Below are 17,551 nucleotides of genomic sequence, written 5' to 3'. Positions count from 1 at the left end.
TCATGTTTCTCCTGTTTTCCACAGCTCCCTCTCTTTCCCAGGAATTGTTACCAGCAGCTTCCAGATCGTTTCGAGTGATGGGGCTGCGCTCCAAGGAAATGTATTTGTTTTCCATAAAACCAATGTTTGGAGACTCGGAGGGACCGGAGACAACGCTGCTGGGACAAACAGGTATGAAGGGTGGAGACCTGGATTTTTGGGTTGAATTTTGGGTTTTCTACCCTTTTTCTCTTTGCTGGAGAGTGACATTGTGGCTAAAAGAGGTTTAAAATTCACCTTTTCTGTTTGGGTCCTACAGCAGGAGCTCCCGGGGAGTCACCGACCACTCCAGTGGTTCCTGCACCGTTGGATACGGGGAAATCTCCATCGGGATCTCCCAGCAATGTGGGGACCACTCCTCTCCCAGTGCCCACCAGTACAAAGCTCCCAGAGCCCCCAGTATGGACCAGCACGGTGTCGGCACCGCTGACAACCCTGCCTGGGCTGCGTGAGTGTGGGGATGGGGATGATGATGATGTAGAAATGATGATGATGATGTAGAAACGATGATGATGATGATGTAAACATAGACAAAGCTTCCAGAGGCCAAGATCTCCTCTGATCCCAGGAGCTAAAACCGGTCTTAATTCCTTGAATAACGAGAGTGGGCGATGTCAGGGAAGGCCCAAACCCCATAAACGCAGTGAAGGCCTCAGCACTACTCTGAGGGGTGAAAGTGTTGCTGCTTGCCCAAAAGTTGGCATCACAAGAGGTTTGGGGTTTGTTTTGTTGCTCTGAACACACAAAACCATGGGATTCTGCTTTAGGAGCCCTCAGCTTATGGAATTCCTCTCTTCCCTCTGCAGTTTGTGGGAAGCTCAAAGCAGACGTTGGATTCCTGGTGGATGAATCGTCCAGCATAGGCCAGAGCAACTTCAATAAAGTGAAGGATTTCCTCTTCCGGATTGTTTCCTATTTCCCCAAGATTGGACCTGAAGGGACACAGGCAAGATTTTCTTATTCCATTTCCTGAAGTTACTTTCTTTCTATTTTCTCCTTCTGCTCAGCCCTGCCTGGAGCAGAACCTACTCACCCAGGAGTTGTGGAGCAGAAAGGTGAGGGAAAGACCTGTGTGGAAGAAAAAAGCATGAATTAAACTCTCCTCAATGCCAGCTTTCCCATTTCCATTTCTTGGTTATCTTTCCAAGACCAAATCATTGGGAATAAAGCAAATTCCACACCTGAAATGCTGTCTAGGTCAGCCCAGAGGCCTGTCAGGTGCATATTCCCCTCTCAGATCCCATTTCTGACCCTATTCAGAGTGGGAATGGTTGGGAATACAGACTGGGAATGATTGGAAATCCAGAGTGGGAATGGTTGGGAATCCAGAGTGGGAATTGTGGGAAATCCAGAGTGAGACTTGTGGGAAATCCAGAATGGAAAAGGTTGGGAATCCAGAGTGGAAATGGTTGGGAATCCAGAGTGGGAATGGTTGGGAAACCAGAGTGAGGATGGTGGGAAATCCAGAGGGAGAATGGTTGGGAATCCAGACAGGGAATGGTTGGAAAATCTGGAGTGGGGAATTGTTGGAAATTCAGAGTGGGAATGGTTGGAAATCTGGAGTGGGGAATTGTTGGAAATTCAGAGTGGGAATGGTTGGAAATCCAGGTGTGGATCCAAGTGGGAAATGCAGGATGTCCCAGCAGCTCCCTCCTTCAACAAACAGAGAACCAAAGCCCTGGGTCATGATGGGAATCACCTCCAGGGCAAATGAAGCCTGAAGGATTTAATGACAGCAAAGCCAATGGGAAGACTCGGTTCCTCATTTATTTGGGGTCATTTATTTAATTAACGGCATATTTTAATTAGGGGGATTTACAGAACTCAGTTGAAGTCGAGCAGGAAATGGGAATTTCTTGGACTCTGCTTGGAGGTTTTAGGGGAATGACGAAATTACCCTGGGTCAACAAATAACTCTGTGAACATAAAAAAATGTTTTGATTTAGGTGAGGGTCTGGCTCCCTTTTCCCAGAGAATTCAGCCTCTTCCCATTCCCGGTGCACCATGCTCTGACTCGAGGCAGTCTGTCCCATTTCCTGTGGATTTGGGGATTTTAATCCCAGATTTTGGCAGGTTGCTGTTGCTCAGTACAACGAGGAGCCCAGGGCAGCTTTTCACTTCAACCAACACCGCGACCGCAACGGAGCCCTCGGAGCCATCAAAGGGCTGAGCTACACCGGAGGCAACACCAAAACAGGTCTGGGAGGGCATCTGGATACCTGGGATGATCCTTCTGGCCCTGGAGAGATCCTGGAAGCCAAGGAAAACATTTGTCTGAGTGGTTTGGAGCCATTTCCTCGGTGGGAATGTTGTGCCCAAAGTTGTTTTAAATTTGAGAACGGATTAAATTTAATTTTTGGGAGAGGCTTTTTTCAACCACTTGGTGCTTTTCACATGTCCTGGTTTTTCCCCTGGGTTTTTCTCATTGTTTTATGATTTTGCCTGGACTTGAGGGAGGTTTTTATACCACAAACATGAGGGTGGCTGGTTTGAAGAATTTTTGCATCCCAGAAATCCAGATATTTTTGTCTCATTTAAAAAGCTCAGAGAGGGACGACACTTTCCATGTGCTGATTCCCAGATGGACACTGGGAATACCTGGTTCCCCTGGAGGAACACAACCAGGAATGGTAAATTAAAGATTGTTAGTTTTAATTTAATCATTTAACCAAATTGGTTGGAACCTGGTGCCAGTAACTCCAAGATTCAATCCCCCTATGGATCTTTCAGGAACTGGACTCAATGATCCTTGTGGATCCTTTCCAACCTGGAATATTCTGGAGTTTTGTGATTTTTCAATGAATTCTTCACATCAGGAAAGCTTCGAGGCACCCAAATCCCTCACCCTGCCTCAGTGGTATTGGACAAGAGCACAAAAAAACAGGGACAGTCAAAATACAGGAATTTTCATGGGATTGGTTAGGAAAAGAAGGCATGGAATTACTCAGGCTGGAAATTCCTGGCTAACCTTGCCTCTAATCCTGCTTTTTATGGAGTTTGTGTCAATAAAGACATTTTACTCCATGTAGGATTTTTTCCATAGAATTTTAGAGCTTCTTGACCATTTCAATCTGTGGGAGATTTCTTCGTGAAACTTTCTTGGTCTTTCCAAAGACATTTGGAAATGGGAATTCTGTGGATTTTTTTTTTTTTTCCCCCTGAAGTGTAAGAAAAGTGCTTCAATTTTCTGAATATTTTGGTTTCTCTTTTCCAAAACTATCTGTTGATTCCACCAGAACCATTCCAGCCAAGCTGATTTCCTGTTGTTATCCCTCAAAAGATGTTTTCCCATGCCCAGGGCTTTCCACTTATGAGGAATTCCCTTCATTCTCCACCCCTGGAAGAAGATCCAGAGTCCAAACCCATGGAATTAATCCAGACTCCCACCCTGCCTCTCCCTGTCTGCTCAGGCCGTGCCATATCCTACGTGTTAAAGGAATTATTCCAGCCCTCCAGAGGGATGAGACCGGGCTTTCCTCACATCCTGGTGCTTGTGACCGATGGACAATCCCAGGACGACGTGCTGCCCCCAGCCAGAGCAGCCCATGCTTTGGGTAGGAGTTCCCAGTTGTGTTTTCCTTGGTTCTCCATGGATTTCCAGGGAGTTGAGGTTGCCCCATTGTGTTTTTATCAGTTCTCCATTAATTTCCAGGGGGTTGAGGTTGCCTCCTTGTGTTTTCCTCAGTTCTCCATTAATTTCCAGGGAGTTAAGGTTTCCCCGTTGTGTTTTCCTCAGTTCTCCATGAATTTCCAGAGGTTTGAGGTTGCCCCATTGTGGTTTTATCAGTTCCCCATGAATTTCCAGGGGGTTGAGGTTGCCCCGTTGTGTTTCCCTCAGTTCTCCATGAATTTCCAGAGGTTTGAGGTTGCCCCATTGTGTTTCCCTCAGTTCTCCATGGATTTCCAGGGAGTTAAGGTTGCCCAGTTGTGTTTCCCTCAGTTCTCCATGGATTTCCAGGGGTTTGAGGTTGCCCCATTGTGTTTCCCTCAGTTCTCCATGGGTTTGCATGGCTTTGAGGGTGGTGCACCATGTGAGGAGTCACTTTGAGGGCACTTTTGGTTCATTCCTTCCTTTATCCTTTCTCTTTTCTCTTCCCAACTTGTCTTGGTTTGCTGTAACTCACACCCAGCTCCAGGTGACTTCTCTGAGGGTTCTACCTGATCCCACCAGAGGTTTTTACCAGGTAGGGCTTTGGAAACTCTGATCCCAAGAATTAGGAGTGGTGGAATCCATGTCATTCCAGGGCTCCGTGTCATTGCTGTGGGGGTGTCAGGAGCTGACCCCATGGAGCTCCACAGGATTTTGCTGCAGCAGAACCCCCAGAATGTTTTCTACGTCAGCACCTTTGATGACTTCCCCCAAATCCTCCAAGAGCTGATAGATGCCATTTGTTCTGATCCTCAGCTTCCAGGAACCCAAATCCCACCGGGAAAGGTGAGTTCCTACTCCTGGGAGTAAATCCAGCTTGGAGTGGGTCAGGCACAAGGAAAATCTTCTTCCCTGAGGGAACAAAGTAGACTCAGAGTGGATTTCAGACATCATGTCCCATCCTGACCTCGCTGTCCAGCCCTAAAGAGCAAAACCTTTGAAATCCAGGGCGTGGAACTGAGGAGGCCAGGATAGAGCTGGGAATGTTTTGGTGGATAAAGCCGCTGCAGAACACTTAGATATATTAAAAATTCATATTATAAATGCATAGGAATAGACTGTAAATGTCTGAGTATTCTCCTGGGTGGTCAACTCTGCTTCTCCCTTTCTTTGCCTAAGCCAAGGAATGTTCTAGTCTGTGTTTCCTGGTCACTCCGGTTTCTTTGCCATCCTTTGGTGGATTTTAATTCCCTGATAATTTATTTTTTTCTCTTTTCTGTTGAAGAGCTCCAGGGACTCAGCAGCTCACAGGGGTTATGAGCCCCACAGCTTCACCACGAAGGGAGAGAAAGGGGAGCGGGTGAGTCACAGAATATTCTCAGTTGGAAGGAACCCACATGGATCATCGAGTCCAGCTCTTAAGAGAACATCCCTACAGCATGATCCATTTGGATAGTTAATATCATGGAATCATGGAATGGTTTGGGCTGGGAGGGACTCAAAAGATCATCCAGTTCCAACCTCGACACCTTCCACTATCCCAGGTTGTGCCAAGCCCCAATTTCCAACCTGGCCTTGGGCATTTCCAGGGATCCAGCCACAGCTTCTCTGGGAATTCCAGCCCAGCCCCTCCCCACCTTCCCAGCCAGAAATTCCTTCCCAATATCCCATCTATCCCTGCCCTCTGGCAGTAAATACAACCAAATTACGACCGAGGAAGTGTTCAAGGAAAGAATCACCCTCAGGTCTTTTCTGTTGGTGTTTTGCTCTTCCTGCTCCATGCTGGCTTTGAAAATCCTGGAAAAGGGAATTGCTCTGGGATTTGGGAATACTCTCAAGTGTTACGGTGCTGTATGAAGCTGTTTGGCTTTGCTGGTCTGAGGTTATCCCCTCCAGGCTGTCATTTTCCATGTTTTTAGGGTCTCCCTGGGAAAGACGGCATTCCTGGGCTGCCGGGCAGGCCAGGCCGGCCAGGTCCTCCAGGTCCCCCTGGAATCATGGTATGGATTGGATTTAACAAACTTTTCCAAAGGACTATTCCAGGGAAAACTGACCAGTATCCCTCTGTCCTGTTTTGCAGGGGCTCCCTGGCAGCCAAGGTGACATTGTGAGTATTTGGAATCCCGGGTTGGTTTGGGTTGGAAGAGACCTTAAAACTCATCCCATTCCATGGGCAGGGACCCTTCCCACCATCCCAGGTTGCTCCAAACCTGGCCTTGGACATTTCCAGGAATCAGGATCCATGGTTGTGTGGGTGTTTTTCTGTAAATAAATTCTTCAGAATTTATTTTTAATTCCAGGGATCTCCAGGCTATCCAGGACCAGCAGGGCCAAAAGGAGACAGAGTGAGTTCCATTCCTGGATCACTGGGAGAAATTAATTTCATTGTTGTGACCTCTATTTTCCGAGCATTTTCACCAGGATCTTTGGTGAATGTGAATTTTTAAGCTGTGTCTACCTAATCCTACACTCCCTGTCTACAGCTTGGGGGGTTTCCCTCGGGAATTTTATGTCTTTGTGGAGAAAAGTGCTCAATCCTAATCCCAGGTTCTGGGCACAATTAATTAGTTAATTGATTGCAGTAGAAGGTGGGGTCATTCTGCCTGAGTCTCCATAATTAACAAACCTGGTTTAATCCACTCAGGACACTAAAATATTTCAATATTTACTGGGGGCAGATCCCAGGAGGAGCTTCCTGCCTTTCTCCCAGTCCCCATTCCTCCTTTTTCCTTGCATCCCCCTGAGCTGTCTGTGCAGATGAAGAGTGGGAATGGACCCTGCTGGAAAGCCAACTTCCACTTTTTTCCCTGGGATTAATTCTTTCCATACCAGCAAGCAAAACTCAGGTCACAGCCATGTGGTTTTGGGTGCCAAGTGCTTTGAGTTGATGGAATTGCCCCTAAATCACCCAATTTCCCGTCTGCTCCTGGATCTCCCAAAGTGCTTTTATCCACAGGGAGAGCCAGGCTATGTCCTGGGAGGAGTGGAGGTGATTCCTGGCCGGAATGGGCAGCCTGGCCCCGCTGTGAGTATCAAACCCCAGGTGTGGGGGAGCCTTCAGCTTCCCAAGGGTTGGGAAAAATCCCAAATCCCTCCCTCTCCCACTTCTCCTTGTCGCAGGGACAGAAGGGGCAGCCAGGAGTTCCTGGGGTTCCAGGACCACCAGGTTCTCCAGGGCCACCAGGAATCTCCATCAAGGTGAGTTTGCAGCACAATTCTGGGATATGCCAGAGGAAAGAGAGACCCAACACCAAATATTGCGGGTGGAGGTGTCTGGAGACCTCTCCTCTGCCTTCTGGTGGGAGTTGGAATTTTGCTGTCTTGAAGCAAAAATCTCCCAGATTTTTTGCTGGGATGAAGTTTGGTGCAGAGCCCCTAAATGCCCATCCCATGGGAATTCTCCTTGTCCTTTGTGTTTCAGGGTGAACCAGGGAATTCAGGAATTAGGGTGAGTACCTAAGGTCAGCTTTCATTTTGGGATGAAAAGCCTTTTTTCCGTAGGTTTTTTTCCAAACTGCCCAGGAAGTTCTGGCTTCCAAACTTCCAAATTTCCATGGAGATCCGTGAAGGGATCATGGAGTGAGACTTTCCTGTGCTTCATGCAGGGTCCCCGTGGGAGGAGTGGCCTCAAAGGAGACAGAGGAGACACGGGAGAGCCGGTGAGCGCTCCCAGGAAGTCAGGGAAAAACTGGAACAGATCCAGAGGAGGGAAAAATGTGGATCAAGAGCGTGAGACAACAAATGACCCAAACTGGCAGCAGATCCAAAACGAGGGAAGGGGTGGTTCTGCCCAAAAATCATCCCACAAGGAGGTTTGGGGTTGGGAAGTTTGGGTTCAAGGGGAGATACAAGAAGGAAAAGAGTCCATGGAGGATGGACTCCATGGGAATAAAAGGCACCGGGATTGGTTTGGGAATTCTCTGTTACAAATGGCTCAGTCTGAAGGATAACATCAATGTGCTGCTTTTCCATCCTTTTTCCATTCTGTTGTTTTTGCCACATTGGAGAGCCATATCCCATAAATCAGCCTTTTCCATGGATCTGGATTCACCATTCCAGACCAACCTGGGCTCCCAGCCTCTGTCTTCCATTGTTTCCCCCTTCCTGGGTAAAGCCAGGGATTCACAACTTATTTGTGAGGGAAAAGGAAATTTGGGAATACACATCCAGCTCTGTAATTCCTCATTTTAAAAGGAACTGCTCAGATGGACAGGTCAGGATAAATATTTCCCTGCAGAATTAAAAATAAACCTTTCCAGTTTGGAGGGAAAAAAAAAAAATCAAAAAAAGATTTGATGATGTTCCTTCCTTTCCAGGGAAAACCTGGTTTGCCAGGCCCTGTGGGGCTCCATGGGGCTCCTGGACTGCCTGGACCACGGGGAGAAAAGGTTGGATAATTCCTGAATCCCTCAGCCCAGGGGAAAAATGAGAGGAATAGTAGGGTGGACCTGTGGGAAGGCATTTTGGGATGTGCCCACATTCCTGGAATTTACTGGCTCTGCTCAGAGCCAAACATTTCCAGAGGAAATTTCTCCCCTCCTGTTTTGCTAAGAAAGACTCTGGAGCAGAAATCTGGGAAGGATGGGTGCTCTGGGATCAGCATTCCTGAGGATTCTGTGCTTTCCTTGCAGGGAATGGCGGGAATTGGCATTCCTGGCACTGCTGGCATGAAGGGGGAGGAAGGAGAGCAGGTGGGTTGGGAATCTTGCAGTGAGATTTGCATTAAAATCCTCTCGGAGTGTTCAGTGTCTCCAAAGCCTCCTCCAGTATTTAGGTTTTTCCTTGGAATCCCATGGTTCCACATGGAAAGGGAATATTTGGGGATTAAAGTTGGAGCTTTCACTGTTTCCTCTGTTGTTTTCAGGGAACGATGGGACCTCCAGGAGCACCGGGACCAAAGGTGGGTGCTAAAATCCTGAACCCAAATTCCCGGGGCTGAAATTCACGTTCCAAGGAAATTTTCTGCTCCTAACCAGCACCATAATTAATCATCATAGTAATTCCTGTGGGAATCATTGGATCATGGAATGGTTGGGTTGGAAGTGACCTTCCAAGGCCACCTGGTCCAAACCCTCTGGACTGAGCAGGGACACCAGCCTGACCTGGAGCCTTCCCTCAAAAGCAAAGAAAGGGATTAATTTCCCACTCCTTGGACTCTGGAATTCCTTGCTGCCAGGAGAGACCTGGAATGGCAGCAGTGTGGGATATTTTAAATAATTTTAAATAATAAATGGCACTTTTGTGGCCAGGGAGACTCCAGAGTCCCAGGCTGGAAGAGCTGTCCTGTAATTGATGGAAAATTGAGTTGAAGAGCTCCATCCCCCCTTCCCTCCCTCTGGATGGCAGCAGGAACCAAAACTGCTGGATCTGTTTTCATTCTGGTGAAAATTCCCTTCTGATTTCTTCCAGGGAATTCCAGGACCTCCAGGGCAGAAGGGAGACCAAGTAAGAGAACATTTGACCAGCTCAGGTGCAATTATCCCGATTTTTCCCAGCTTGTTCCCTGTGGGATCCAGCAGGGATATCCTTGAGCTCTGTTTTCCCCTCTCCTTGGCTCTTGTGCTTCTGAGATGAGTTTGGGCATTATTTTGAGGAATAAATGGTGGGAAAGGGATGAGCAAAAAGTTTTCCCCGCTTCACATTTTTCATTCCATTGGCCACCATTCCTTCCTCTTGCCTTGCAGGGAAATCCAGGATTTCCAGGTGCTCCAGCCTTGGAGGTAACTTGGAGTGGTTTAGAGCCCTTCTTGTCCTTCAGCTGTGCAGCCTCCATCCCAAAATGCCAGGAATCCAAGAGTTGTGTCCCACAGAACTGCGGGAAGAACACTCAGACCTTTTCCCTGACCCTTCAGCCAACTTTGCCCTCTTATCCCTCACTCCACTGGTATTCCCAGTATTCCCATTGTCCCCTCAAAGGAGCTCCACTGCCTGTCCAGGAAACATAAGGATAAAAATTCCCACCACTGAATCCGTGTGCTCCGGGTCTGTCCCTGCTCAAGCTCCTCATCCACAGGGATGAGCCCTGCTGGACACCCACAGCTCTCCATGACCCTCCAAATTCCAGCTTTAAGGAGAAACCTCAGTGGTGGCCACCTCTGTGTCCCATAACAATTCTGATCCCATAACAATTCTTATCCCATAACAATTCTTATCCCATAATATTCCTTGCTTTGGAAAAGGTACCATGAAAATGAGATTTTTTAAATTTATTTTATTTTTTTTTTTCCCCACCAATAACTGAGGATTTCTGTGATTTCCTCTTCTCCTCAGGTTTTGGGACCTCCAGGCAAGAAAGGTGTCAAGGTAAGACTGATGTTTAATTAAATACTTAATTAGCCTTGCTTGAAAAGGCAAGATCTTTTCTTGGAAAAGCAGAGGTTGATCCATGTTTCCTGAATTCCATCACCCTTGTGATTGACTGGAGAGGAGAGAGTGGAAAAGTCTTGTCCTGGGGCTATTTCCCTTGCTTTAATTCACATTTTGTACCTGGTGTTCTCATTCTAGCCTTAGTCCAGGGGAAATTTTGGGATTTCAGAAGGAAGACATCATTCAAGCACAGATCCAGCCCAATCCCAGAAGATACTTCCAGTCAAGGGAGGCTAAATCAGGGATAGAAGAGGCTGGAAGGGATTCTTGGATTCTCCAATCCCACCTCCTGCTCAAAGCAGGCCCACTCCAAAGCTGGGTCAAGTCTCCTGTGCTGAGAATTCCCATGGATGGAGAATTCCCATGGATGGAGAATTCCCACATCTTTAGGCCCCTGATCCAGAGTTTGGCCTCACTGGGAGAAAACTGAGTTTCCCAAACCAAGGAGCTCTCAGTCCCAGAGCTGTTCCCTGGCTGTATTGTCCATATTTTCCAGCTGCTTTAGAGAATTCCAATCACTTTCTCATTGGCTTTGAGGTAAAACATGACCTGGAATATTTTAAATGGAATTTTTTAACTTTTCTTTTTTCAGTCTTGCTCTCTCATTGCCATCCTGCCAAAAACCTTCAGTCTGTGAGAAGGATTTACTGCAGGACTGATTCCCCTTGGATTTTCCATGGAAATTCCCTACAGTGCTTCAGACCTCCCTCATTCCATAGACACAACGAATTTTGACTTTTTTGCTGGGATTCTGTGTTGGAATCACCTCCTTTTATTGATCTTTTATTGATCTCAGACTTGCTTGGCTGGCAAAATTCTTTTTTTTTTTTTTTTTTTTAGGCTTTAGTGACCTGGGAATTTTGCTGTGGCCTTGAATATCTGAATTTTTTTTTTTTTATTATTCCTGATATTTCACTGCCAACCTGCAGAGAAATGACAGATCTTCATTTTATTCAGTTTAAACCAGTAAAAATGTGTTTATGATGCTTTGTAGTGTGGCAACAACTGCGATGAATTTTGGATGGCAGAAGGCAGAATGGGAAAAAAATCCTTATAAATCCAGGATGAAGGGATGGGTTGATTTGGCAAAGGATTTTTTTCCAGGGTGCATTAGAAGTGCAAAATGCAGCCCCAAGGAGTCACGGGAACAGGGCTTGGCTTCCTGCAGGATATTCTTGGTCTCAGGTGTGTCTTTTATTCCCAGGGAGATCCCGGACCAGCTGGACTGCGAGGAGACAAAGGAGTCCCGGGAGAAAAAGGGGAGAAGGTGATGACCCTGAGCTTCCTTTAGGGATAAAAGGATTTATTTTGTTTGTGGCCACTGAGGAAACTCTGGGGGAGATGGAAATTCCTCCCCAAGTCATCCATCCAGGAATCCAGGGGGAAACTTCCATGTGTAGAAATCCAAATCTCTTGGGAAGGAAATCGGGGAGGGAGGAAATGCTCAGCTCCCTGGTTGTCCATGGGGATGGAAATACCTTGGATCTGCTCTGGCTTTTCCTGCTCTGTGGAGATCTGTCCTGAACTTGGAAAAGCTGCCTTGGCAAGACCCTGTATCCCTTTGTTTTTTCAGGGAAGTCCAGGATTTGGAATTCCTGGCCAGCCTGGGCTGAAGGGGGACATCGGTGACAGGGTGAGTGGGACAGTGGGGTGGGTGTGGAATGGGAAGGACTCAGGGGACAAACTCGGAGGTTTAGGGACAAAATCCCTCCGTCACCTCCATGGATTTGTTGGCCTTCTGCCCTGAGGAGATGGACACGGGGGAGGTGACAAGGAACCCTGCTGGTGACCCTGTGGAGCTCTGGGGGATCATGAGCTCTGTCCTCAGATCAGGTGCAAATCCCCCAAAATGTGGAGAATTCCTCATGACTGGAGAAAAACACAGATGGTCAATGCTCAACTGCTGACTCTGTGGACAGAATCCAATCTTGGTGGACAGATTCCAAGGAAGTCCCATTTCCAATTATTTCCTCTCCTGAAAGTCACCTTGATCTTCATCTTCCTGACTTTTGTGTCTAGGAAGGTTTTGGTGGCTCCCGTGTGACTCCACTGATGTCCAGGAAGGGTTGGGTTAATCCTTGCTGTTCCCTTCTCCAGGGACATCACAGTCTCCTTCCTTTTAATCCAGAAAAAATTGCCAAATCCCAATATTTATGGATGAGAATCCTTTGGAAGAGGGGTGGGAAACTGAAAATATCGATGGTTTCAAAGTGTGGGTGACAGGAGACACCTCTGGACAGGGCAGGCTTGGTGCAGCCCGTCGTGGGACATTCCCTGTTTTCCCCTTCTCTGATTTTAGCTGCTGACACCTGGAATTGTCTTACCTGTGTCATTCCTTCTGTGTTTCTGCAGGGAAATGTGGGATTGTCTGGGAAGCCAGGCCAGAAGGTGAGTCCATGGAAAGCTTTGTTCCCTGTGAGGATGGGGAGGCCCTGGCACAGAATTCCCAGAGCAGCTGTGGCTGCCCCTGGATCCCTGGAAGTGTCCAAGGTCAGGTTGGATGGGGCTTGGAGCACCCTGGGATAGTGGAAGGTGTCCCTGTCCATGGCAGGGGGTGGAACCAAGCGGTCTTAGAGGTTCCTTCCAACATCTTTGGTCAGGCCTTAAAAAATTCCTGCTACTCCTCACCTGCAGGATTTTTCCCAGGAAACATTCAAAACCAGTCAAGAAATTTCTGGAAAAGATCCCACCCGTGGCATTTGTTCAGTGAGTGCCTCACTGTGGGCATTCCTCAAACAGGGATCTCCCCCGACTTGGCTGGAGGAGGGTTTGGATTTGGGAATTGTTCCGTAGATCAGTGAATGGAATTTTTAGGCCAGATCAGCTCCCAGGGCATGGAAAAAAGGGATGTCACAAGAGATAATTGGGATGCAGCCAAGCCAGGAGGTGTTAATGAGATGTGTTAATGAGGCTGCAAAGTGGAGACAAGGAGAGGTATTTGGGGTTGGGAGAAGGCCTGGAGAGTGTCACAAATTTCCCAGATTTCATGGAATATTCCAAGTTGGGAGAGACCCACAAGGATCATCCAATCCAGCTCTTAAGGAAATGGGATCAAATCCATGACCTTGTGGGACAAACATCAGAGCAGATGAGGACCCATCCATGAGAGCTCAGCTGATTTAAATGGGAATAAAAATTGAAACATGGAATGGGAACTGGTCCTGTGTCCAAGACTGGATCCATCTCAAGTCTCTGGTTATCTGAGCTGCTCCTGGAGGTGGAGAACCTCAGGAGATTCTGTCCTGAGTGAATTCCAGGGATGGCTGTGGAGTCTGGATAGATCAGGTTAGAGCTGGATGCTTTCCAGCCCAATAACCCTGCAAAAATAATAATACTATAATTAAATAAATTGAAATACTATAAATATATATTATTAAATAAATCAAAATAAACTAGATATGAATAATACAAATCCTGCAATCCCAGCCATTCCTAGCACAGGGTAAATGCTCTGAGCCCAAACTTCATTCAGGATTGTGGAAGCTATTCCATGATCATGAATGTGCTGTTGGAATCTGCCCCTCAGTGTGGGAGGGCTCTGGAATGCAGGATAGGAATGTGACACATCTTGTTTCCTTTAGGGGGAGAGAGGTGAACCAGGATTCCCTGGAAAACCAGGAGAGGCCGGGCTGAGAGGAAAAGATGTGAGTAAAGGCAGGATCCAGGGGGATGGAGCTGCTGATCCCTCGGGACCAACCAACAGCCCCAGCTCTGCCCTGCAATGGCAAACAAGGGACAACTTTTCTTCCTTGTTATCCAACATCAGTTCCCAGAGCAGCTGTGGCTGCCCCTGGATCCCTGGAAGTGTCCAAGGCCAGCTTGGACAGGGCTTGGAGCAGCCTGGGATAGTGGGAGGTGTCCCTGCCCATGGCAGAGGGTGGCACTGGATGGGCTTTAAGGTCCCTTCCAACCCAAATGATTCCAGGATTCTTTGATCAGGATTTTTGTCACTGAGTCACATCAGCTTGATGTGGATTTAGCACGAAGTGCAGCCACACCAGCCCTGAGAGGTTCACTTCTGGTTCTGGGCCTCAAATGATCTCAACTTGGAAAGGATCCATAAAAATTATGGAGCCCAGCTCTCTGCTCCTCACAGAACTGCCCAAATAATTCCCTCTTGGGGCCAAACAAGGTGGGCCCTCACAAAAACATCAGAAGAGGCTTCCAGAAGTTTCTTCTGACCCCAGTGAAGAGCTTTCCTCAGCTCTGAGAGCTGGGTTGATCCCTGGAAATGGAATAGGATCCCTATTTAGAGTTCCTTCTTGGGATCAAATGAGGTGGCCCCATGGAAAAACAAGATGGCTCCTCAGAAAAACAAGATGGCCCCTCGGAAAAACAAGATGGCCCCTCGGAAAAACAAGATGGCTCCTTGGAAAAACAAGATGGCTCCTCGCAAAAACAAGATGGCCCCTTGGAAAAACAAGATGGCCCCTTGGAAAAACAAGATGGCTCCTTGGAAAAACAAGATGGCTCCTTGGAAAAACAAGATGGCTCCTCACAAAAACAAAATGGCCCCTCACAAAACTTAGGTGGCTCCTCACAAAACCAGGATGGCTCCTCGCAAAAACAAGAGAGGTCCTTGCAAAAACCAGGTGGCCCCTCACAAAAACATCCTGACTGGCTTCTGGAAAACTGGATTTTTATCCATTGAGCTTGACTTCACCAGATCTGGAATATCCCTGTGGTCAGTTTGGGTCACCTGTCCTGGCTCTGTCTCCTCCCAACCTCCCATGAATTCCCAACTTTTCTCCTGGGAAATCTTTCCTGACCACCGTCAGTGAAGAGCTTTCTCCCAAGGAAATTATGGGGAAAAACTTGGGAAAACCCAGAGGACTTTTGCGTTGGAGGGAGAACCAGGGAGGAAAGGCTCCTCTGGGACCGAGGTGATCCCATCCCTTCCCGAGGTGCCAGGAGAACAGCAGCTGGAAAATGAAACCTTTGGATTTGTCCTGAAGTTTTTTGTAAAATTTTTGTAAAATGTCCTGCTCATTTTATTTCCTGTTTATTTCTCCTTAAGTGAGGCTGTGGAGAATCCTCTTCACCTTTCTTTTATCTTGGATTTCACATTCCAAAAGTCTGGAATGCAAAAGCCAAAAAAATAACTAAACTGGTTTTTGGGGGTTTTTTTGGGTTTTTTTTTCTGGGAGACGCTGAAAACAGAGTGCCATGAATGGAATCCCAGAATATCCTGAATTGGAAGGGACCCACCAGGATCATCCAGTCCAATTCCTGGAGCTCAGAACGGTGGAATTTGATGGCAACCACCTCATCCTACTCCTAACTTTCAATATTCCAGTCACCCCACACCTTGTGCCCCTTTCTCCTCATTTGTGGGAACGCTGTAAAACACCATCCCGAATTTAAGACATCCCAGATATCCCAAAACCTGCCTCTATCCCCGTTTTCCAAGCATTAAGCAGGGCTAAAGAGATTTAATCTCCATTAGAGCCCCCGGAGTGTTTGATGGACTCGGTTCTTTCCCTTTAAACCCTTTCCTCCAGGTTTAAGTGCAACAAAATTCCTATCACTTGATGGGAAAACATTTGGAAAGCTGCTCCTCTCTTTTAGGGAGAAGCTGGAGTCCCTGGAGAGCCAGGAGTGAGAGGAATCAGGGTAATAATTCAATTTTTCTCACTATTATTATCATTTCCTGCCCTGCAGAGTGGTGGGGCTGCTCTGTTGCCCCTCTCCATCCCAATGTCCAAATATCCACTTCCAAATATTCCTTTCCTGTGGGAAAAAATAATATTTTCCTTGTTGTTTTCCTTTTCTGAGCTGCTGCTCAGGCTCAGTTTGTGATTTTTTTCTCTCTCAATCTCTTCTTGCAGGGTCCTCCTGGACTTCCAGGACGACCTGGAGAGCAGGGAATGAAAGGAGATCCAGGAGAACCTGGAAAGGATGTAAGGAATCCCTGAAGGAGCAGCCGGGAGAGGGTGGATTTTGGGAAATTTAGTTATATAATATATAATATTACATATATATATATAATATAAATATATTATATATTACATAAAATAATATTATATTTTTATTTATATATTTATTTTATATATAATTTTATTTATATAATATAAATATTTATATAATATTACTATAATATATTTTATAATTTATTTTATTTATAATATATTATATATTATATATATTTATATATAAATAAATTTATATTTATTTATGTTTATTCCCAGCATTATAAATAAATAATATTTATTTCTTCAGATTGGGGTTGGATGGATCCAGCATGGATAGATCCAGCAGAGATGGATTCACTCCATCCTTTTTTCATCCCCACAGGAAAAAAAAAAAAATCAGGGAAAATATTACCAAGTTTCTCATGACTTTACCTAAATCTGATCTAGGAGATTCCCAAAAATATCAAAGCAGCTCCTCTCCCTCTTCCACCCTTCTCCCTGTGTCCATATTAACAAGAATTGGGAGTTTAAAATTGTAATTGAATTATTTAATTTACTTTCTTTAATTATTTAATTTACTTTATTGAATTTATTTTATTGAATTATTTATTTAATTTATTTTGAATTTTATTCATTCTTGCTGTTTCTTCTGCGGGGACGGGGAAGAACACGAGGCAGAACAGTGACAGCAGCAATTCCCAAGAAATTTTGCTGTGCTGGGAGGGAAAACTCATTCCCAGAGGTCCAAAGGGTGTCTTTGGATGGATCCTTTGCAGCCATTCCTGCCAGATTCCCAATTTACCTCACAGGACTCGTGTCCTGAGTCACAGGAAAAATGGGATTGGGAGAAAAGCTGCAGGAAATATCCCCATGGATCCAAAACAGATCCATCCCAGGCTTTCCCAAAGAAATGGTGTTGCTTCCTCAGCCAAGATGCTGTGGCAGGGAAATAAAAGCAAAATTTGGGTTGCACGTGAGGTAATTCCATTGTTCTAGGTGGGATAGCAAGGGAAAAAAGGAAAAGCAGGAAAGATCCCAGGAACCTGAGCCCTTCTGAAGGTCAAGCTTCAAGTGAATTCAAGAGCAGAATTGCTCCAAATTGAACTTAAAAATGGGAATTAGGGAGACACGAGAAGGGGTTGGTTGGTCCCTCTGGAAAAGGTGGTGTTAGTTTGGGATCAGCTCCTGGGAAATGGGAATTTTAGAGGGGAGCTCACACATTCCTGCTGGTTTTCAGGGAGATCCTGGGAAGGACGGCCTGAGAGGTGAAAGAGGACCCCCAGGTCCAAAGGTAGGTCATGAATCCACATTTTTGTGGTGGTGCCACCACCTTGGGCAGATCAGAGGGGAGGAAAACCCAATTCAGGTCTCCTCTGACCCCCCAAAAATTTTGGGATTTAAAAGCAGAGCTCCTGGGATGGGCTCAAGAACTGGTGGTCGCGCCGTGGCCGTGGTCCCACATCTCCAGAGCTTCTTTTGGAAGAAGAATGTTCTTCAGGAGTCAAACGGGATAAATTTCTGGAATGTTCACAGATTGTTCCTTCCTCTCCTCCTCCTGCAAGCTGGAGAGCGCATGGAAAGGGGCGGAAGGAGGAATTGCTTCAGATCCCACACATCTGAGATCTTTAGATGTGGGAACAGCTCC

The 17,551-nt window shown here is 46.5% G+C and overlaps 1 protein-coding gene across 1 annotated transcript in view; it reads left to right on the top strand.

Moving 5' to 3' along the window:
* Positions 1-17,551, top strand: part of LOC131592669 (collagen alpha-1(VII) chain-like) — an 81,805-nt gene that overhangs the window by 21,970 nt on the left and 42,284 nt on the right. Inside the window, 24 exon segments of the mRNA XM_058864342.1 lie at positions 25-171; positions 299-487; positions 846-985; positions 2,113-2,236; positions 3,450-3,593; positions 4,284-4,593; positions 4,895-4,988; positions 5,548-5,628; positions 5,709-5,735; positions 5,929-5,973; positions 6,585-6,653; positions 6,749-6,826; positions 7,050-7,076; positions 7,234-7,287; positions 7,945-8,016; positions 8,260-8,319; positions 8,493-8,528; positions 9,038-9,073; positions 9,899-9,931; positions 11,199-11,261; positions 11,568-11,627; positions 12,347-12,382; positions 15,823-15,894; positions 17,144-17,197. Coding sequence (XP_058720325.1) covers positions 25-171; positions 299-487; positions 846-985; positions 2,113-2,236; positions 3,450-3,593; positions 4,284-4,593; positions 4,895-4,988; positions 5,548-5,628; positions 5,709-5,735; positions 5,929-5,973; positions 6,585-6,653; positions 6,749-6,826; positions 7,050-7,076; positions 7,234-7,287; positions 7,945-8,016; positions 8,260-8,319; positions 8,493-8,528; positions 9,038-9,073; positions 9,899-9,931; positions 11,199-11,261; positions 11,568-11,627; positions 12,347-12,382; positions 15,823-15,894; positions 17,144-17,197 — 2,051 coding nt within the window.

Source organism: Poecile atricapillus, chromosome Z (assembly GCF_030490865.1).
Source record: "Poecile atricapillus isolate bPoeAtr1 chromosome Z, bPoeAtr1.hap1, whole genome shotgun sequence".
Taxonomy (NCBI): domain Eukaryota; kingdom Metazoa; phylum Chordata; class Aves; order Passeriformes; family Paridae; genus Poecile; species Poecile atricapillus.
Note: the sequence above shows the minus strand (reverse complement) of the source record. Positions and strands in the feature narration are given on the sequence as shown.